This window comes from Salvia splendens, chromosome 10, assembly GCF_004379255.2.
Source record: "Salvia splendens isolate huo1 chromosome 10, SspV2, whole genome shotgun sequence".
Lineage (NCBI taxonomy): Eukaryota > Viridiplantae > Streptophyta > Magnoliopsida > Lamiales > Lamiaceae > Salvia > Salvia splendens.
Window position 1 is genome coordinate 921,913 of NC_056041.1, and position 22,705 is coordinate 944,617.

The following is a 22,705-nucleotide window of genomic DNA, read 5'->3' on the forward strand; positions in this document are numbered from 1 at the left end:
CGAATTTCCTAACAAAGGATGGTAAATTAAAATAATCATAAAAAAATAATAATATATTGTAGAAAAAAATGTGGGGGGTGCTAGAGATCCTCTAAACCCTCCCATTTTTTTTTGGTATTGGTTGTTTTTAATTTTGTGGCATACTGGCATTGCCTTATTCAACTTCTTCTCATTAGATTTGATAGAATTTGTTTTTCTATAATTGCAACACAAAATGTTCAAACCACTGAGAACGTGAGAAGAGTTATAAAACAACACAACAGTGAATAATAATAGCCTTCAATTTCTCTTGGTTAAATTTTTTTAAAAAAAATTATAACAAAAAAAAAGGAAAAAGAGATGGGAGATGGGACCCTTTTTGCATGTGTGTGGATTTTCTTTGTTTGGAATTACTAACTATAAATCTAATGATTAAGTAGTGATTAGATTAGTTTAATTGAGTTCGTGAGGTCTTGGGATTCTAACCACCTATTAATCTTGCTGCAAATGACTGTAACCATTTGGACTATTGCACATTTCCTCCGACACTAAAACATGGAAGGAATGTGTTTAATGAAGTGACAGTGCTGCTAATTGTAAATCATTGATAATTAGGTCAACTCAGACAAGATTAATGAATATTTAGAATCTTAATCACACATAAAGAACAAAATAAGTATTTATTTTTATTTTAAAACTGTGTTTGCCCTTGAAAGATAATGTTTCTTGTTTTGTGGTTGTCAAGAGAAAACTGTTCATGTATGAACTACTATCATGTGGGATGTCAAGGTTCTTTCATTCAGTGGAGCTGTCAATCTTATTCTTTCTAGCTCTCTAGAAAAAGAACATATGATTTTTTTTGTTTAAATTTAAATATTCGAATGGATAAATAATGAGTTTATAAGGTGTCAAGATGCCCAAAGTTAGACCCCTCATCAAAGAAAAATCACAAGATGAAAAAGTTAATTTTCTATAAAATCACGAAAAAATGAATCATTTCTAATTTGTCTCGCGCTTCATATCTTAAATTTGTTTTATTTTACTTTTTAGTTTTTTAGGCTAAAAATGACATTGTTTAATCATTCATGTCGTCACATTAACACTTGTATCACTATTCACCCACATTACTAAAAAATTACATGTGTGCTAACCTAACCTAGCATGATACTCCATTTATTAGAAAAAATAAATTATCGTAGAACATTTGAGAATCTTTTAAAAATCAAAATTTTATATTCAAATTTCGAAAGGTGCAACTAACCCAAAAATAAAGTTAGAGAGCATGTCTTCTAATCAATAACCCTTTTAATTCATAGCAAGTATTGTTACATCTCTTATTTCAAATGTTGGGTTTTAAATACATAGTAAATACTAACAGCAGAATATTCTAGTATTTATAATAAATATCCATTGGCACAATCTTTCAACGTAGAACATTATTTTGAGTGTCACAATCTTTCAATTTCCATGCACACGTTGGCCAATTTGATAGAACAACAACTCTGAAATTGACAACTCCTAAATACAAATATGAATATATAAATTGTGATCAATATAATTTAACGAGTCGAAATGGACTGATTTTTATTCAAAAGAAAATAAAGTAAAATCATATCCATGATTAATGAGGAGTCTGAGCCCAACCCCATCCTATTTCAATAATATCACTTGGAAAAGAACATGCACCCCATCTGTAACATTGTATCTTTGCATGAATTTAAAATTAGGAAAACAGTACAAAATTTAATTTATTGATATAAGTTGTTAATAAATAAACAAACACTAAAAGTCGAAAAAGGGCTGGACACCATGTGAATTGAAGCTACGCCAGCACCTTCTTCTGTAGTTAATTGCTTTTACATAGAATCGATAGTTTGGGTAAATTTTTTATATTTCAGGATATTTGGATAAATTGGGAAAAGTTTTTGTAAAATGTAGTCATCATAATTTTCATAATATAATACTAATAATCATGACGAATGCTATGTAGAATTGAACATTAGTTATCGATATTTACACTATAATTAATAGAAGCCAATGAGGGTAATATTGTATTTACATTGCAATCAACATTATATTTTTCGTCAATCGATCTCAATTACTTGAATACCTATGATTATATATTTGCATGTCTATGAATATTCCTAATTTATATATGATCTATTAACCAAAACTAAATTCTAAAATACCTAAAAGAATTATAAAAAAAAAAGTTCCACCTTTATAGTCATTATATAAAAAATTATGATAGCATAGAATAAAATTTTTATGATGTAAAAGAAAGATCTACTTATGAGTCTAAATGAGGTGTCCACATGCTTAAGCGTATCAAGCAATCACATTTCATATTCATCATTAGAGGTGGGTTTAATTAATGGCACGTTATTATTAGTTTTTCATTTTAATGGACTTAGTGTACCTTTTAATTATCAAAAGTGATAATTAAATTAGTGTACTTTTTGTTAGTATTTCTCTGTTACGACTATGGCTAGCTAGAGAAATTAGTGTGTAATTATGTCAATTTTTGTAGTATATGCATTAAGTTTGTGATTAAGATAATAATTGCTATAATTAATTAGATTTATCTCGTCTTTTTGTTTCTTTTGCAGAAATTATTAAATTTCACAGACTTGTAGTAATTTGTTAAATTATTAAAAACATTCAATAGATTAATCACTATGACATGATTGTTGGCCATAAAATAAAATGGAGAGAGGAATCTAGGAATCTCAATTATACTTGACAGTACTGAAAATAATTTAGACTATTTATTTATTTTTCCAACATTTGTATTCATCTTCCATTTTTTGCTGCTTTATCATTTTGCTTGAAATAACAACACTATTGGGCCTGATCTCACATATAGGCCTTTTATGAAATGGACTAGCCCAATTAATTTAAAGCCCTAAAACCCAGCCGCAATTGTATTATGAAGAGTTGAAGACATAAGGTTAGGTTATTCTATATATTGATATATTTTGAAAATTTATCAATCAATTTATGAAATGATTATTTTTCTAAATTACAAACTTATCATTGCGTATGTTTTATTTTCTCTTCACTTAACTCTCAAAATAATATTGCAAAAAATCTTATGCCGAACGTGAAATGTATATAATAACAAAGTGGGACATAAAGAGTTGTATTATCTTGGAATAAATTCTTTTAGCCTAATTTAGATGGTAAAATAGTGCTTTCCCAATTGGAATTGGCCAAAATAATAAATCAGAGCTTTAGATTACTACGGACTAAAAGATATTATTGATAAATTTTTGTGATAATGTGAATAAACAAATTTTCAAAAAAAAAAAAGTTTTATTGGCACGAATTGGATGGAGACAAGTGGCAACTGCAAGTAACTAAAAACAAAGACCGACAACACATAAAGCAAAGATTAGGCCAAAAAATTACAAGGTGTTGAATTTGATTAGTGGATATTACTGTTTGAAAGCGCCAGCTAAAAAGTTCATTTATCCATCCATATTTTTCTTATACAATTATTCAATAATCTTATTGCTGACTCAACCCTGACTCACAAACCAATAGAAAATTTACAATTTCGATTCTTACACTTAGTAAAATTTCCGAAATAATAAAATCAAGATGATATCCTAAACACGTTAATTTATTACTTATAAACGAGATAAATTTGCTAATAAGAATTAATCGCTGATTTATTAATTATATTAGGTGATCGGTGGTTCAGTGATTCATCATTATTGCTTTCTTAAACACCACGAATTAATGTATAAGGACTGTTATTAGTTGGCGTCCTAATTAATTAACCATGTTTAGTGGTGATTAAAATTTCAAAACAAGACACATTACTATAGCTATAGTGAAGAAATTTGGTCATGCAATTAATTATTTCACATTATTATACGTCTCATCAATTATTGTCAATTTGTCATCATGAGATCACGTCTTACCTAATTAATAAATTTTATTGTCTTTTTGTTTAGTTAACTTCTCTCTTATCGTACTAATCGATTGATTAATTGCTATCTAAGAATTGGAAAATTTTATTTGAATACATCGAGAAAATAATAATTTTCTATTGCAAATAATTAATTATTAATCCAAAATCGTTGTGTCAATCAAACTCACGAGAGTAATCTTCATATTCCGGAAATCTTTGAAATATAAATATTTATTTCTTTTATGAATCATGAACAAGTCACCATTTTAACTGGATAATAAATGGTTAAAAGTTACAAATGTTTTAGCAAAAAAACACCAAATTAAATGATCCATGAATCTAAATGACATGATTATTACAAGGAGAATTTAAACATGTTAATCAGAAAAACAAGAACTTCAATAAAAGTTAAACTGTCAATGGAAACGGAAAAAAGATTGGATTTTCTGTTGAAAAGAACATTGAGAATCTAGCTTGGGAATCTTCAGACAACTAAAGATTTTATTCTTCTCCCACCATGTTTGGCCAATCCCAACTAGCCATTGGAAAATAAAAAGGAAAAACAAAGAAAAACTAATGTCAAAAAAACTGTAAATTTCAGCCAAGCAGCAGACTTGCCTAGAGGTTGCATTTTTCTCTCTATCATATTTCAAGAAAACTCAACCCCTTGGAGGCAATTGATTCACATGTAACATGTTGCATACTTTTCTCTCCCTTAAGCAATGCCTGCGAAACCGCCCCGACGTCGCCGTCTCCGACATGTCTTCCACCTGAAAATAGCCAAGAAGAATAACAACAAGAAGAGTGTGTGTGTGTGTGTGTGTGAGAGAGAGAGAGAGAGAGGTGAGAGGTTTGGAAGGACTTGATATTGGTACTTATAATATGGGAGAATGATTTGCTTAGTACATAGGGAAATAAACAAAGGTCGACAGCTTCAAAGAGATTGGATAGGAAAAGCAAAATAATAGGAGTAAAAAAGATCATACATTTGCATTAGTCGGAAATACCATAAAGTTTACTCAAATTTTGGTATGCCCTGCAACTTTAAAACTCAGCCGAAAAAGCGATGTTTTATTTATGAGTAACATTATTTGACTGATCATATAAATATAATTTCACTGAAGTTTCTCGTTGCAAGAGGAGTAATTGTTAGCAGATCCACACTTCATGATTTTTCCGATTAATTTTTAAAATTGCAGAACATACTAGAATTTGATCATTTTGTTAATACTCTATCTGTCCCATAAAAATATGTGCATTTGAAACGACACATGAATTAATACACAATTGTTAAAATAAAAGCGATAGAGAAAATGATAATTAAAGTAGTGTTAGTGGATAGTGGGGCTCACCTTATTATTAGTGATTAACGAGTTATAATGGTAGGTCATAATGATATATGTTGTAAATAGATTGATGTATATGGATAATGAATTGGTGAAAATGTACTATAAATGAAAATACCTATATTTTTATGGAACAAACGAAAATAGAAAATGCACATATTTTTATGGTACTGATGAAGTAATATTTTTTTCATTTGCCCTAATATATATTTCCATCTTAGAAAGGGAGCCTACAAAGTCAAATTAGTTGTTCTTTGTTTAAGTGCAAGGAACCTTTTTTAGAACTAAAGGGAGCGAGGGCATTGAAGTGGAAAAGTGAGGGAAGCCCATGAAAAATTGTTTGTCAAACCCTTATTTAAATGGGTAAAAAAAACAAAGGAATGATTAGAAAAATATAATTGGCCTAACACTAGCTTAGAGAGAAGAACAATCAAAGATAATGATGGGGGCGGCTTCCAAAGTTTTTTAATCATACATGTAATTCTCACTTTATGGAAATCAAGAAAGAAACTTAGGTTAAAAAGATACTACTACTAAGCTAGCACTATTATAATTAGTTGGGCAATCTAGTTAATTAAATTTAATCATGTTTGGATAAGAATTCCATAAGTCACTATATATATATACTATTCTCCCTAAAGATGGTTTCTAATTTTCTATTACACTAAAGCTAAAGAAATTCTTGCACTATTTAGCTAGTGTGAGCTTTGTACAAATTATACTGAAGTATCCCAACTAATGATACACTTGATTAGAAAATGAAAATTAAAAAACCATTACCAATAGAGTCCTAACGTTAAATTGGATTGGTGACGGGTTTTATGTTTGTTGTTTTTGTTTGATTTTTATGGTAGTTCTGGTTTGTTTGGATTACTGATGAATCCGCGAATTTTCGATGGTGATGAATGCTGGTAGAGAATAAAGATCACGACACAGAGAATTTACGTGGTTCGATTTACTGAGGTAAATCTACGTCCACGGGAAGAAAAGAGGGCAGAGTTGTATTGCTTGATCTGTTTTCTACAGCTTACAATACAGACTTGCTATTTTATATTTTATCTCTAGAGAGCGAGAGAGTCTTTAGAAGCTAACCCTATCTATCTGATCTAGGTTCTATTTATACATTGAACCAGATCGTGGCATGCAGCACCATTTACTAGGTAGTGGATGTCGTGGAGATCGTGGCGATCTTGCATGGGTCCACTATCCTGCATGAGTTAATGACTGCTTGACACCACTAAATAGATCGTGGGTGTAGTGGAGGTGGAAATCCTGCATGAGTCCACTATCTCCTAGTTCGGTCGAATACTGAGACCGAACTGCTGAATTATTGCCGAGCAGCTTTTGCCGATCTGAGAGTAGAGCTTGATGCCGACCTGAGAGCAGAGTTTGATTGGTTGGCTTTTACCGAGCTGTAGGCTGGGGCCGAACTCTTTGGTTGTGCCGAACTGAACTCTTTAGTCATGCCGGACTGATACTCTTTGGTTGTGCCGAACTGAACTCTTTCTTGGGCCTTAGGCTGATGGGCTTTAACTGCTGTTGGGCTTGTTTAGTACGTACTCCATCACTACCCCCCCCGGAAAGCGAAGTGAATTACTTCGGCATTCTGGATAAAGGTACGGGGTAAGTTGATGTTTGTCCTCGGTCTTATGAAGTGAACTCTTCTTTGACCGGACTCGTCTTTGGTCTGATGAAAAAAACATCTTTGACCGGACTTGTCTTTGGTCTGATGAAATAAACATCTTTGACCGGACTCGTCTTTGGTCTGATGAAATAAACATCTTTGACCGGACTAAGCTTGTGTCCTAATTTGGCGAGTTTTATCGCTCGGATCGGACTTTCCGTTGTCCTAATTTGGGGATCGGACTTTCCCTTGTCCTAATTCGGCGAGTTTTATCGCGTGGATCGGACTTTCCCTTGTCCTAATTCAGGCAAGTTTTATCGCGAGAATCGGACTTTCGTTGCAGTTCGTTTCAGACGAAGTGCTTGATTTTTAAGCCGAATTGTGGTCTTGTATCCTCTTTAGAAGCTTTGACTTCACAATCGTTGGCTTATTGCAGTTCGTTTCAGACGAAGTGCTTGTTTAAGCTGAATTGTGGTCTTGTATCCTCTTTAGAAGCTTTGACTCACAATCGTTGGCTTGTTGCAGCTCGTTTCAGACGAACTGCTTGTTTAAGCTGAATTGTGGTCTTGTATCCTCTTTAGAAGCTTGGACTCACAATCGTTAACTTGTATATGTTCTAAGAAGGGGATCAGCCTTCGAAGAACAAGATACCTCAGTAACATTTGTAAGAGACGACATGCACATAGACAGACAAAACGCATATAGACAAATAAAAAGCACATAGAGACAAGCAAAGACCAAGTAAACCAAATAAAGCACATTGACCGAACAGGACTCAAGACTGACTGACCGGACTGTCTCTTACAAATGGAACTTTTTGAGGTTGGAAATGTGCCATGTTCGGGGTACCTGTTCTCCTGACATGTGAGCCAATTTGTAAGACCCTTTGCCGAGGACTTCTGACACCCGATATGGACCTTCCCATGTGGGTTCGAGCTTGCCCAGCTTTTCTGCTCGGCTTACTTCGTTGTTTCTCAAGACGAGATCTCCCACTTGAAATTGCAGCTTCTTCACCCTTTGGTTATAATACCGGGCTACTTGCTCCTTGTACTTGGCTGCTTTTATGCATGCCAATTCTCTTCTTTCTTCGGCAAGATCTAGCTCGGCTCTCAGTCCGTCGTCGTTCATTTCTGCTGAGAAATTTAGAGTTCGGGGACTGGGTACGCCGATCTCCACCGGAATTACGGCTTCAGTGCCGTACACCAGACTGTACGGAGTTTCACCGCTGGAGGTTGTGGGTGTAGTTCGGTAGGACCATAGGACTTGAGGGAGATTTTCTACCCATTGTCCTTTGGCTTGTTCTAACCGAGCTTTTAACCCTTTCACCAGGATACGATTTGTTACCTCCGTTTGTCCGTTTGCTTGTGGATGAGAGACCGAAGTGAACCGCTGTTGAATATTCAGCTCTTGGCACCAATTCTTGAACGACTTGTCGGTGAACTGAGTCCCGTTATCCGAGATGAGGATGTGGGGTATGCCAAATCGGCACACTATGTTCTTCCAGACGAAGTCCAATGCCTTCGAGCTCGTTATCGTAGCTAATGGTTCAGCTTCCACCCACTTCGTGAAGTAGTCCACGGCAACGATAAGGAATTTCATTTGCCGAGGAGCTTGTGGTAGTGGTCCTACTATGTCTATACCCCATTGCATAAAAGGCCAAGGGCTTTGCATAGTGGATAGATCGGTCTGCGGCATCCTTGGGATATTTGCATGGATTTGGCACTTCGGGCATGTCTTGACGAGCTGCACTGCTTCTTGTACCAAGGTTGGCCAATAATATCCCCATCTTAGAACTTTTTTAGCTAAAGCTCTAGCTCCGATGTGGCTGCCGCACGATCCTTCATGAACTTCTCTGAGGATGTAGTCCGTCTCTTCTGGTCCTACGCACCGCAATAACGGCTGGAGGTAAGACTTTCTAAAGAGGACTCCTTCATGAAGTTCGTACCGAAGTGCTCGGCACGTGATCTTCCGAGCTTCTCTCTTATCCTCGGGCAATTGTCCTTGATCCAGATACTGCAAGATCGGCGTCATCCAGTTCGGCGAGCTGGATACTGAATGTACCTCGGCTTCATCAATGCTTCGATGCATTAATTCTTCCGCCTTTGAGCTCGGATCTGAGGCCAACTTACTTAAGATATCTGCTCGGCTATTTTCCGCTCTGGGAATGCGGATTATCCGAAAATAGGAGAAACTTCGGCTGATGCTTTGCGCTTTGTCCAAATACTTCTTCATTCTCTCGTCACGAGCTTCACTTGTACCCAACATGTGATTTACTATGACTTGTGAATCACAATGGACTTTGAGAGATTTGACGAGCAGACTTTGCGCTAACTGGAGTCCGGCCAGGAGGGCTTCGTACTCGGCTTCATTATTAGTAGTGGGGAATAGGAACCGAAGTGAGTAGGTTACCTCGTGTCCGTCGGGAGCGACAAGTAAAATACCAGCTCCACTTCCCATCTTGTTTGAAGCTCCATCTACGAATCCGCTCCAGCAGTCCGGCGGCTCTTCTTCGGATTCCAAGGGCTGTGCTAGTTCGGCATTGGCAGAATTTTTCTGTTCGGCAATGACAGGGATTGCTTGATCGAACTTAGCCTCTGCAAGAAAATCTGCCAAGGCTTGTCCCTTGATGGCTTTTCGAGGTAGGTACTCGATTGAGTGTTCTCCCAGCTCTATGGCCCATTTGGCGATTCTGCCTGATGCTTCTGGCTTGGTCAAAACTTGCCGAAGAGGCAGATCGGTTAAGACGCATACCTTGTGAGCATAGAAGTATGGCCGCAGTCTCCTTGCTGCATTTACTAACGCCAGAGCAATTTTCTCCAGAGGTTGATACCTTGTTTCTGGACCTCTTAATGCTCGGCTTGTAAAGTAGATGGGAAACTGCTTTAGGCCTTCTTCTCGTACAAGCACCGCGCTAATGGTTTGATCGGATGCCGATAAGTATAAGAAAATTACTTCGGCTTCGGTTGGAGCAGAGAGAATAGGAAGCTCGGCTAGATAACTTTTGAGCTCGTCAAAGGCCTTTTTTTGCTCGGCTCCCCACTCGAACTTTGGTGCCTTTTTCAACACTTTGAAGAACGGCAGTTGCTTTTCGGCTGCTTGGGAAAGGAATCGATTCAGTGCGGCTAGACATCCGGTTAGCCTTTGCACGTCATGTATGGACTTCGGCATTGCCATGTTCTGAACGACTTGAACTTTTGAGGGGTTTGCCTTGAGTCCGTCCTTTGAAACCCAACAACCCAGAAACTTTCCCGAATCTACCAAAAAGGTACATTTTTGGGGGTTGAGTTTGAGGTTGGCTTTTCGGAGCACGTTGAGAGTGGATTTGAGGTTGTCTTCGTACTCCGAAGTGCTTTTGCTTTTGACAACTATGTCGTCGACATACACTTCAACCTGTTTTCCGATTAGGTGCCGAAAAAGCTTGTCTACCATCCTTTGATAAGTGGCTCCGGCATTCTTTAAACCGAATGGCATCTTTTTATAAGCGAAAATGCCGAAATCGGTAATGAAAGCTGTTTTCGGAGCGTCACTCTCATCCATCAATACTTGGTGATATCCTTTGTATAAATCAAGAAAACAGAAAATTTCGAAGCCGATCAAAGCTTCTACTTTTTTATCTATATTCGGAAGGGGATAGCAATCTTTAGGACAGTGCTTGTTTAGATCGGTAAAATCTATGCACATCCGCCATCCTCCTTCTTTTTTCTTGATCATCACAGGATTGGCCACCCAAGAAGGATATTTCACCTCGAATAGTACATCCGCTTTTAGTAATTGGCGGACTTCGTCATGGATGACTTGGCTTCTTTCTGCCGCAAAGAGTCTTTGCTTCTGTTTTACTGGCCGGATTGAAGGATCAATATTTAACCGATGAGTGATTACCTCGGGGGGCACTCCGGTCATGTCCAACGGAGACCATGCAAAGACATCTTTGTACTCCTTGAGGAGCTGAATGGTCTTTTCCCGGAGTAGAGGCGTTCCTGCGAAGCCGATCTTGACCGTTCTGGATGGATCATCTTCGTATAACTGAACGGTCATTGAGTTCGGCTCTGAAGTGACTTCGGTCATCTCGCTTGCCTCTGACTCCGGTTGCTGTGATTGCTATGCTTGATGGTGCCGAACTGATTGCTCGGCACTTTTAAGCGCAATCTGCAGACATTCTTTTGCTCTCTTTTGATCACCTCGGATGACCGCTATCCCACCTTTAGTGGGGATCTTGATGGTGAGGTGATAAATAGAGCAAACGGCCCGAACTGTGTTGAGCCAGTCTCTCCCCAGGATGATGTTGTACGGGGACCGAGCTTTCACCACAAAGAACTCGATCATCGTATTGGAGCTTGTAGGCGCTTTTCCCACCGTGATCGGAAGGCTGATAATACCTTCAGGGCGGGTGTCCTCATGGGCGAAACTTTTCAGAGGAAGTGGAGCCGGACTGAGCCGAGCTGGATCCACTTCCATTTTATCGAAACATTCTTTAAAAAGAATGCTGACTGACGCTCATGTATCCACAAATACTCTGTGGATCAGTTTGTTTGCCACTCCGGCTTGAATGACAATAGCGTCTTGGTGAGGAGAGATGGCTGGGACGGGATCGGCATCTGAAAATGTAATCACTTCGTCTTTCTTCAGCCTTTTATGTGTTGGCTCCTCTTGATTGGAACCTCTGCGTTCTGCTTTTAGGGACGACTTAGTCTTCCCGGCAGGGAGAGCATCAATAGTCTGGATTACTCCATCATATTGCGGCTCGTCGTCGTCTTCGGGATCCTCATGCTTTTTCGGATCCTGAGGATTGCAGTTCGCACCTCTCTGCCTTTTGTTCTTTTTCGGCTGCTTGCTTTGGTACTTTTTTAACGTTCCTGTTTTCACAAGAACATCAATACCTGCAGCCAAATTTCGGCACTCCTCGGTATCGTGACCGTGGGTTTGATGGAAGGAGCAATATTGATCCTGAGGTCGCCGCGCGGCTGATTTCGTCATCCGCTTTGGTCTTTCGAACATATCGGAATGTAGTTCGAAAATTTCCGCTCTTGACTTGTTTAGCGGTACGAACTGAGCGGGCGGCTTCTCGGGATTGAGACGGGGTCCCAATCTGTCTTGCACCGGAGCCCTTTGAATTCTTTCAAATGGAGTCCGGCGAGGATGTCCCTGATCGCTATGATCGGGCTTCCTTCTGTCTCCTCGGGACGATGAGCTGTCTAACGACCGTTTGCGACGGTCTGCCTCATCGGCCCGGGAGTACTGGTCCACAATGTCCCACATTTCCTGAGCTGTCTGCGGACCGCACTCAACGAGCTTCCTGTAGAGAGCTCCGGGCAGGATTCCATTTTGGAATGCCGAGATGACAAGCAGATCGTTGAGATCGTCTACTTGCAGGCATTCCTTGTGGAATCTTGTCATAAAGTCGCTGATTTTTTCGTCGCGACCTTGACGAATGGAAAGCAGCTGAGCCGAAGTAATTCGGGCTTCCGCTTTCTGAAAGAACCTCCTGTGGAAAGCATCCATTAGATCTCGGTAGGATCTAATGCTGCCTTGAGGAAGGCTGTCGAACCACCTTCTGGCATTCCCGATGAGCAGCTCGGGGAACAGCTTGCACATATGGACCTCATTGAGACCCTGGTTCGCCATATTATACTGATAGCGTCCCAAGAAGTCATGAGGATCCACTAGCCCGTCATAAGTCATTGACGGTGTCCGGTAGTTCCGCGGCAAAGGAGTTCGGGTGATATCGTCCGAGAACGGAGTCTTTAATGCTCCGTACATGGCGAACCCGACATCTCTTCGGTACGGAGGAGATGAAGTTCTCCTGTGGTTCTGGTACCGAGGAGGAACAGGAACATGTCGGGGTTGAGGATTCTTTCTCCTGGAAGACACGTCACTACTGCGGTAGTGACTTTCATGTCTGGATGAGGAGGGAGAATCCGCCGTTGTCTTCTCCGACTGTTGGTTCTTCTGCAGGAAGGTTAAGAACTCCTCCTGCTTCTCGGCCAAGAACAGCTTGACAGCTTCATTTAAATCGGGCTGCTGGGAAGACTCGGTGCGATCTCTCCTGGAGTGGCTTGTTCCTTCTTCGTGAGAACCGGAGGTAGATGTCTCCCGAGGCCGTTTTTCAGACCTGCGAGCTGGACTAGCTTCCTCATGGTTTTCACGAACGGTATTACGGGTAGTGTGTGATCTGGTATGCATTTTTTTTGGGGTGGAAAAAGGGTCAAAAATTCGCTTTATCACAAATTTGGTTCTCTGTTTCCCACAGACGGCGCCAGTGATGAATCCGCGAATTTTCGATGGTGATGAATGCTGGTAGAGAATAAAGATCACGACACAGAGAATTTACGTGGTTCGATTTACTGAGGTAAATCTACGTCCACGGGAAGAAAAGAGGGCAGAGTTGTATTGCTTGATCTGTTTTCTACAGCTTACAATACAGACTTGCTATTTTATATTTTATCTCTAGAGAGCGAGAGAGTCTTTAGAAGCTAACCCTATCTATCTGATCTAGGTTCTATTTATACATTGAACCAGATCGTGGCATGCAGCACCATTTACTAGGTAGTGGATGTCGTGGAGATCGTGGCGATCTTGCATGGGTCCACTATCCTGCATGAGTTAATGACTGCTTGACACCACTAAATAGATCGTGGGTGTAGTGGAGGTGGAAATCCTGCATGAGTCCACTATCTCCTAGTTCGGTCGAATACTGAGACCGAACTGCTGAATTATTGCCGAGCAGCTTTTGCCGATCTGAGAGTAGAGCTTGATGCCGACCTGAGAGCAGAGTTTGATTGGTTGGCTTTTACCGAGCTGTAGGCTGGGGCCGAACTCTTTGGTTGTGCCGAACTGAACTCTTTAGTCATGCCGGACTGATACTCTTTGGTTGTGCCGAACTGAACTCTTTCTTGGGCCTTAGGCTGATGGGCTTTAACTGCTGTTGGGCTTGTTTAGTACGTACTCCATCAATTACTAACAAATTTTTTGATTGTTGTTTTCCAATGATTTCTTTTATAAATCTGTTTTATTTCTTGCTTTAGTATTTCTTGAGTTCCTTTTGGGTACCCTTTAGCCTGCTTAGAACTCAATAACATCCAAAGAGGCTTAACTCTGCAAAATTTTTTCAATTTTCTTTTGTGGGTCATTACAGATAATGACACATTTTGTACGGATTTAAGAAAAACTAAATAAAGATTGTGAATCTCCATACAATAAACAAAAGAAAATATTGGAGTGACTTATTGAGTCAGTCGAACTCATATTTCCATCAGCCGAAACTATTTTTTCTTGTTTTTTTGTCTTTGATCTCATGGGATGTTGTGGATATCATGATTTCTCCTCGACAATGATTTGCCAAGTGGATACTACTATATCATAGATGAATCCAATTTTATTTATTATAAGATGGAATATGGTAATTGAAATCAAATAGCCACCAACTTGATTCGTCTAGAGTATGTAAGAAGCATGTTTAAATACGTTAAAAGTTGAACAAGCTTCGGAAGTTCAAGAAATGCATCATAATATAATGGAACGGTATAGAAGCTAGTGTAGAATAACTAGATGTATATGTTGGAAAAAGGAAGAAGAATAAATGGCCGCCAACATTTATTATGGGTAGAGTTCCTAGATGTAGTGTGTTTCCAATACTAATTTATTGGTATATTTAACGAGACTCAAATCTTCTTATAAATACTAGGGAGATGAGCATATAAAAAATATCAAGAAATATAATCTCTTTACTTTCTACAGCAATATGCCTATCCAATCTTTCTATACTACTCTCGATTACCATCTTTGAGATGGTATCAGAGCAGGAAATCAATAAAAAACCTTCAATGAAGTACTTTCTAGGAATTGAAGTGTTGAGATCTAAACACGGGATATTCCTAAGATAGAAAAAGTATGTACTTGACATGCTAGTCGAAACGGGCCTACTAGACTGCAAGCCTGCGGATACCCCAATGATACCCAACCATGGGTTGAAAATTGTGGATGGAGCTAAACCTACAGATCGTGAAAGGTATCAACGGTTAGTAGAAAAACTTATCTAGCTTGCTTATACTCGGCCCGATATCTCATATGCAGTTGGTATTGTGAGTCAATTCATGCATCAGCCTCAGGAAGATCATATGAATGTTGTCATGAGAATTGTGAGGTATTTAAAAGGAACTTCTGGTTATGGGGTATTCTTAGAAAAGAAAGAAGATCTGGAAATCGATGGATACACCGATGCCGATTGGACAAGCAATCCAATTGATAGAAAATCCACTGGAGGGTTTTTTACCTTTGTTGGGGGTAACTTAGTCACTTGGAGGAGCAAGAAACAAAAAGTCGTAGCCCTATCAAGTGCGGAAGCCTAATTTCGAGGGATTAGAAGTGGTCTTATGAAAATACTTTGGCTTAGAAGATTGTTAACAGAAATTGGCTTTCCACCAACACGGAGAAGTCAACTTTTTTGTGACAACAAAGCAGCAATCAGCATTTCAGAGAATCCTGTACAGCATGACAGAACAAAACATGTCGAAGTTGATCGTCACTTCATCAAAGAAAAACTCGAAGGCGGCATCATCGAATTTCAATTTGTTCGATCTGAGGAACAACTCGCAGACATATTGACCAAGGCGTTGTGTTCTAAAGTCTTTAAAGAATTTCTGTGCAAGTTGAGTATCGGCGATACCGTTACTCAACTTGAGGGGGTGTTGGAAAAAGGAAGAAGAATAAATGGCCGCCCACATTTATTATGTGTACAGTTCCTAGTTGTAGTGTGTTTCCAATACTCATTTATTGGCATTCATAAAATGAGCATATGAGTGTAAATTTTAGAAAAGCTGACAGTTTCTTCAAAGTAAATTGCAGTTGAGAATATCACATACAATACTCCAAAGTGTCATTCAATGCAAAACGTGAATGGAACATATCTGCCTACTACATTTCAATATTTCAATCAAAGATAGGTGAAAATCAAGCTTCGGATCTGAAAAAATACTTTTGAGTAACACTCCAGCCAAAAGAATTGCATTCACAGTTTATAATTGTTTGGCTAAAAAAGAGAAATGATTGTTGAGCTGAAGACCCTGTAGTAAAAACAAAGGGAACAACAAAGCTGATGATCATATGTGTGGCCAACAACAAAAACAGCCACCAAGCTTGTATGTATATCTCCAAAACTTCCAATGCAGTGTATCCGAGACGGGAAGAGCTCCTACAACCCGAGAATGAAAGAATGGATCTCTGTCCAGCTTGATACTGTGTAGAGAACTCCAGAAAGACCCTTCCAGCCAGGCATGCTTTCATCAGTTACTTGTTTCTGTTTCGCGACCAGAGATGGGAAAAGGGGAACAAAAGAAACGCCGAAATGATTTCCCACTCTTCTAAGGCTGGCGCTTGAACCTATCACGATTCCCACATCTGCTTCGAGCAAGCAAAGCAAGTCACCCACTGAATCTCCAATATAGATGGTCACGGTCTTCTTATCGTTGCAGCTGTTCTGCAGTATTTTAGTAAACACTTGAACTTTGTCGACCGGAGACTCAATCTTCTTAACAATCTCACCCGTGGATACTGAGTCTTCATAGACCAACTCATTTGCATGTATGGTACCATCTTCTAAACCAACTGCATGTGGTTAGACCAAATTAGTGTTAACTGTGTAAGCCTCAAAGAATAATGAAGAAATTCCATCCTAATCTTAGACAATACAATATAAAGCACTTCATAACCTACAAATCAGTTTCACAACACCATTACAAAACAAGATCTTACATAAATGAAATTCAAGGTCTCCTAAATCAGATTACTTAATCGAAAGTTAAAACATTCCTAAACTAAAGGTAAGGAAAACTCTTAAGTTTTACAAGTTCACTTAAAACTTGAGGATGCAATATTCATGTTTCATAATGTGATAGGAAAAGGGCTTACCTGAGGAAAAAGCAGACCTGATTAGATCAGCACACCAGCAATAGGAGAGGATATTAATGTTTTTGTTCAACTTTTCATTCCTAACAGCATGCTGAAAAAAATTGGTACAACCATCCTGTAGGATAAGGCGTCCTCCAGCCCGTTTGATGTCATCGGCATTTATACCCTTCAATACCCCAGACTCGATCACTCTTAAGTTTGCTTTTTTCTCAAAATCTGAAAGGTTCTCAAGTGCTGCACGTAGCCCGAGATAGTTGAATTTGTCCTCTACCAAGCACAATTAATCACAAAAAATTTTATCATCTACACTCCAAACCAATTAGCACGTCTAGAAGATTGACAACATTTATGGCCATGAGAGAACCATGATAAAATACTCACCTTTATCAGAATGCAGTATGCTGTCGATGCACTGTTCATACTCTTCAGTGTAATCCTTGGAAAGTTCTCCCCATGTATTTCTTAAATCAACTGAGGACATCCGAGCAAGTTGAGTTTCAGTTTGGTTTTGATCTGATTTTGGAGCTGTTATAATTGCTATTTCCGCCAAGATCGCTGATGAGTCCACAACAGTGCACGTCAAATCAAAATCTGAAAATAACACGAGACATTTTTCTGTTGGGTTGTGCTCTTTAGAGAGTGGAACAACAATTTGCTGCGCAAGTGGCTGGGCTAGAAAGAACTCTATTTCAAGCTTCATAGCGTGAAAATAGAGCTTTTCAATTATATCAAGCTCTTCCCCAGTTAAAGATACACTCAATGTTTCCAAAAGATCCTCTGTTTGCAAAGCTGCAGCCTATACAGAAAAAGAAGGGATGGAACCGTAGGGGCAGAATAATTAATGAGAAGTAAGGTATACGTTGCTTTAGTTAAATGCAAAACTAGTATTGCTAACAAACCTGAAAAGCATCAGAGGAATAATTGTCTATCCACTTTTGGTAAGGATGAACACCTTCATTGGGATCAACAAGTGTCTGCAACTCCTTACCCAGAAAGGCATATAGCCTCATACAAGGTGTCATGGCACCGATAGTATAAGCTGCCAATTTTGTTTTCTCAAAAGGAGTAGCAAGTTTACCAGGAGCTTTTATCCCATCAACCTTTCCCGAGGCCGTTGCCAACAAAAAATCTGTATACTTAACAGTTGCAGCATTTGGAGTGATGTCTTTGGGCAAACTAAAACCCCATACCTGCATAGGCCAATGTGGAGAACAGTTAGGAAAACAGTAACACAATGGAGATTCATATGAAGCTGGTGGATATAATGTCAACTTAGAAGCAAACAAACTGGACTACAGTCATTAAACTTAACAAATAAACACCCCACAAGCTATTATGTCAGGTTTCTGAGTATCTAGCATTTCACCCAACAAGATGGCGTATGATCAAGTTATTTAGCAGAAGCAAAACAACAAGCCAATCACATGACTAATCTTATTTTTATCCACCATGTACATGGGAATAAACGCGGTGTAGCATAATAAGCAATGTGTTACTGATCTAATTCACAAATAGTGAAGATTCCAGACTTATGAAAATAAATCTACTCACAATCTTCATCTTCTTCTGTCCTCAGAGGTCAACAGTTTAGATCCAAAAGGAGTCTAATAGATCCAGAAAACTAACTAGAAAACAATTTTAAACACTAAATCCTTGATGTCATTAAGAGAAATTTAGTATTGATTTTAAACACTATATCCAAAAGTTTTCTACTCATCGTACAGAAGGTCTATTTTACAAACAAAGACCAGGGTATAACATCTGGAGCAGTAACATGTTATTTTAAAAAATAATGTTCCAAACACATGCAGCTGCAGTCACATTATTACTTACATCACCAGATGAATCATGCATTTTGAGTTCTTTAAGAACATTTTTTCGGAGTTCAGCGATCCCAAGTTTTGCATCGTCATCATCAGCACATTCCTCAGCCATTTCATACCTGATGCACAACTTTTGGACCCTTACAATTAGATATTATATCGCATTACTATTTAAATGCTATGGTCAAATATTTTATACTAATAGATTCCACTAAAATAGGTTTCCCAAGCATGCATCATCTTCATTAAACTGGAAATTCTAAAAGTGTAAACAGAGAGTTTAAATTATTAACTTCAAAACCATTTAACAACCTATGGCACAAAAATAAAATTAAAAAAAAGAAAAGAAAAAGAAACAGAACATTTTCTTTGGCAAGAAAGCTGATAGAATCTTTCAACTGCTAATATTTTCCCACCAAAGAATGAAGTAACACACTATTTCAACTGCTAAACTAACATTCACAAGAGTAACACACATATAAAATCGTCTGCACATTAAGAATCTCTCCCTACGCTTATTTCCTAATATATCAAAGAAATATACTCACTACGAATCTCTCCCTACGCTTATTATTAATTTGCTCACTAATTCTATCACGATTTCAAGAAACAAGCATTTGAATTCTATACCAAGAAACAAACATCAACATAGCTGTAATACACTTTTAATTAAAAAAAAACTGATTAAAAATTCAACGACAAAAAAACATAAGAATACGAAATGTGGATCAAATAAACACACAGAAGTTAGGATTACTAACGCTTTCACAAATGCACGCAGGAAATACACGTCCTGTGCGATATAATCGCGAAATGTGTCGAGCTTGAGATTTCCCGCCGCCAATGCGATCACAAATGGAGTGTAAAGAGCTTCAGTCCACTCCGTCTTGAACTTTCTCCAGTACTTCTTTCCTAAACCGTCTTCTATCACTGCCGGCAACTTCCCCGTTGCCGACGATGCCATCGTAATTGCTTTAAAATCACCGGTAGTCGATGCGAATTTGCAAGATCGGAGACGATGCACGAACGCCGGGGAAGGAACAGAACGAGAAGAAGTGGAAAACAGATTTGTGGAGAAATTGGGCGATTGCCGCGATGATAGGGTTTTGAGGGAACTTATCAGCTTCTGCATCAAATTTAGCGTGAATTCCTTATTCTTCTAGAGTTTGTTCCTCTAGAAGGAGGTTCTACTAGTTTCCTGCTTCAGGCGGCGTCGGCTGCGGCTGAGGAGGCGGTGGACGGTGGTGGCGGAGAGAGAATTGGAAAGTTTAAAATGGACAGATGAAAATAAGGCGTGATGTGCTTTAATATATACACATTCCAAAAATGCCCATTCATCAATCGGCCCATTTATCCCAAGATCGGTATGCAGTTACAAGTGGGCCTACTAGCCCGAAGTCAAAAACAGTTTTTTTTGTTATTTTCGTTTGGAGTCTAAAAATAATTAACCTTTTTTTTATTATAAGGGTGCAATCTAATTTTAATTATTTTTATATTTAATTTTTAATTTTTAATTTTGGCGAGCTAACTGAAAGAGGTTGATAAGAGAGAAAGCATATAGCATTTGCACCTCAGGTTGTTCTAATTGTACCTTCAAAATTCTAATCCAAAGTCAGTTAAGTACTCCCTCATTCCCACTACAAGTGATGCACTCCAAATCGGGCGTTGTTTTACAAAAATAATAATAAATAGTTAGAGTAGAGATAAAGTAAAGTAAATAAGATAATAATGTATATATGATTCTCTTCTATACTGTTCTTTCTTGCTTTATTTTTCATTCACGTTAACTATTTATTATTATCTTCGCAAAACAGCAGTCAGAAAAAAACGTCTCACTTGTAGTGGGACAGAGAGGGAGTAGTTTTTTTTGTTACTGTTAGTTAAACAGTTGTAGATATTTTTTTTTAATAACACACTTCAAATTATAATTAAACGTTATCATCGGATTTTTAAAATTTATTTTTTATTTTATTTTATTTTATTGTATTTTATTTTATTTTATTTTATTTTATTTTATTTTACGGATAACAAACTGTATTAAGCGGATAACATCTGAAGCATTCGGTTGAAACCGTTAAAATTTGGATTTTTAAATAATTAATCTGTTTTCTACTTTTACTGTCGCAGTCTAATTATTAATTATTTTATTTTAAGCGAAAGAGATAAAGCTTACATAGCGTTTGCACCTCAGGCTGTTCAGATTGTACCTCCAACATCCTGATTCCTGATGCATCAAAAATGGCGGTTTTCTGAAATCATGCTCAGTCGCCCATGCTCAATGGGGTCTCAAGCAGTTCAATTTTTCTGCGAATTCAAAAGTCCAGCTTATCGTAATCACTTCCGCAGATTCATAGATGACGGCGGCCGAACCAATTACAAGGCGTGTCGGTGGCGGTTTTTTACCGGTGGCCGGAGGTGGAATTGGGAGGGGAATTCGAGACCTAACCGACGATCCAGATTTAGCGACTCTTATTCAGCGGACGAGTTCGATGAGGAGGATGTGTTAGAGTTCAGGAACGCTGTGAAGCAGAGGGTTTGGTGGTCCGATGATGATGATGAGGAGGAAGATGGTTTTGGGATTCTCGAAGCTTCGATTGGATTCGATTGGGTGTTTAAGGTAGTGTATTAGTTCAATTTATCGCTTGCTTTAAATTGTACAATTCCTATATTAATATAGAATTATGACAATTTTCCTCCATAATTTTACTGATTTCAGGCAGATTTAGAAGTTAATTGAACGTATTTTCGTTTATTTAAATTGAGTTTGTGATATGCATAGTTGCTGAAATATTCTCAATTTTGTTGCTGCGTTGTATTTGGGAAAGAATCTGTGAATTTTTTTAGAATAGCCTTGACAACGACGTATTGATCTCAGTTTGCAGCTTAGAGTTGATTATTGGCTAATATTTGCTTGATTCTGCAAAACTGGAGTTTGAAGTTATGTGTCTCAATTATGTGATTCTTCATTTAGTTATCTTCGTTGAAAATGAGGCTTCGAGAAATAGGTTTCTCACAATTAGATTAACTGCTTTTTTACTGTTTGATGCATACATTAATTCGAATAGTTGGTGCATAGATTAGTTCGAATAGTCTATCTTGCACTTCAATGAGATGATGGAGTTTAGTTATCGTGCAGATACTTAGAGCCTTTGGATGGATGGTTCCAGCAGTTGTGATCTATTTTTTTATGGACAGGGGCCCTGATTCTATCCTCATGGCAGTTGCTCTTCCCCTTGCTCAGTCAGCATTTTATCTAGTTGCGGACATGCTGTGGGGGAGGTCCGATGAAACCCCAAAACGCAAGTCTAAGAGGAAGAAGAGGCCTTTCACTGGTCGTTCTAGAGCAAGAAAAGAAAAGGGAGGCCAAACCCGGAATAGGAAGGAAGCTGGGAATTACAAGTCATGGTTCGAAGGCAATAATAACAATGCAAATGAGAGCAGGAATCGTCAAGATTTTGGAGGGTGGGACGAGCTAGATAATCCAGTGAGAGCGGACAAGGATCCTCATGTGGCGCCTATTAAGAAGGAAGAGGAACCAGTATCGAACGAGTGATTTAAGATAACTTGAGAACAAAGGGTGAAGTCCATTGCTCAGCAGACTCTTGATTGCAATATTCCCATTCATGGGATTTTGGACCAAGCTATTCTGATCTCTAGATTGCATACAAAGTTGTCCCCATTCTTAGACAAATCAGCTTTCAATTGCTAAGCTCGCTTGACTTATAAACCGGTGGGTCGACACTGCTCTTAAAGGTTCGATTTTTTTGGCTCCAGTTAGTTCTCCCATTTCAGTCATGGATTACATTATGAGCCTTTGCCATGGTTTTGACTGTTATTATTCGTTGTGTCGTTGTGTCACTGTTATTGTTTGTTGTCTCATTCAAGAACCTGTATACATCATTTTGTGTTAAACAGCGAATGAGGTTGAATATATACCGTCTTATGGAATGTGAAACATTCATTGTCTTGACATAGGACTCTGTTACACAATGAAGCTTATCTAGATGGAATCAAAACAGATCAAAAACATCAAAATTATGGGCATAGACTACTAAAAAATACTGTTACCATAAACCACTAGTTCTTGTTGACTTGTTTCACATCCTAATGC

At 38.3% G+C, this 22,705-nt stretch overlaps 2 protein-coding genes across 3 annotated transcripts; one reads left to right on the plus strand and one right to left on the minus strand.

The window, feature by feature from the left end:
* Nucleotides 1-15,716: 15,716 nt before the first annotated feature.
* Nucleotides 15,717-19,867, minus strand: LOC121752127 (bifunctional TH2 protein, mitochondrial-like). Of its 2 annotated transcripts, none has more exons than XM_042147031.1 (6): nt 19,356-19,867; nt 18,605-18,713; nt 17,671-17,961; nt 17,153-17,567; nt 16,772-17,038; nt 15,717-16,468 (listed from the first exon to the last, which is right to left on the minus strand). In XM_042147031.1, the coding sequence occupies exons 1-6, from the start codon at nt 19,724-19,726 to the stop codon at nt 16,056-16,058; spliced, it is 1,866 nt and encodes a 621-aa protein (XP_042002965.1). In that variant the 5' UTR covers nt 19,727-19,867; the 3' UTR covers nt 15,717-16,055. The 2 variants fall into 2 exon arrangements, with proteins under 2 accessions (XP_042002965.1, XP_042002966.1); XM_042147032.1 differs by having other exon boundaries at nt 18,605-18,724; nt 19,356-19,492.
* An 897-nt stretch (nt 19,868-20,764) lies between these two features.
* LOC121752128 lies at nt 20,765-22,549 on the plus strand. Its single transcript, XM_042147033.1, has 2 exons — nt 20,765-21,211; nt 21,731-22,549. Exons 1-2 carry the CDS (start codon nt 20,822-20,824, stop codon nt 22,145-22,147), a joined length of 807 nt encoding a protein of 268 aa, XP_042002967.1. The 5' UTR covers nt 20,765-20,821; the 3' UTR covers nt 22,148-22,549.
* Nucleotides 22,550-22,705: the final 156 nt, after the last annotated feature.

Coding starts and splice junctions, on each gene's coding strand:
- LOC121752128 (XM_042147033.1), top strand. CDS start 20,822: ATGCATCAAAAATGGCGGTTTTCTGAAATCATGCTCAGTCGCCCATGC. Junction 21,212..21,730: donor GATTCGATTGGGTGTTTAAG/GTAGTGTATTAG, acceptor GTTATCGTGCAG/ATACTTAGAGCCTTTGGATG.
- LOC121752127 (XM_042147031.1), bottom strand. CDS start 19,726: ATGCAGAAGCTGATAAGTTCCCTCAAAACCCTATCATCGCGGCAATCG. Junction 17,039..17,152: donor CATACTGCATTCTGATAAAG/GTGAGTATTTTA, acceptor TGTGCTTGGTAG/AGGACAAATTCAACTATCTC. Junction 16,469..16,771: donor CAGGTCTGCTTTTTCCTCAG/GTAAGCCCTTTT, acceptor AACCACATGCAG/TTGGTTTAGAAGATGGTACC.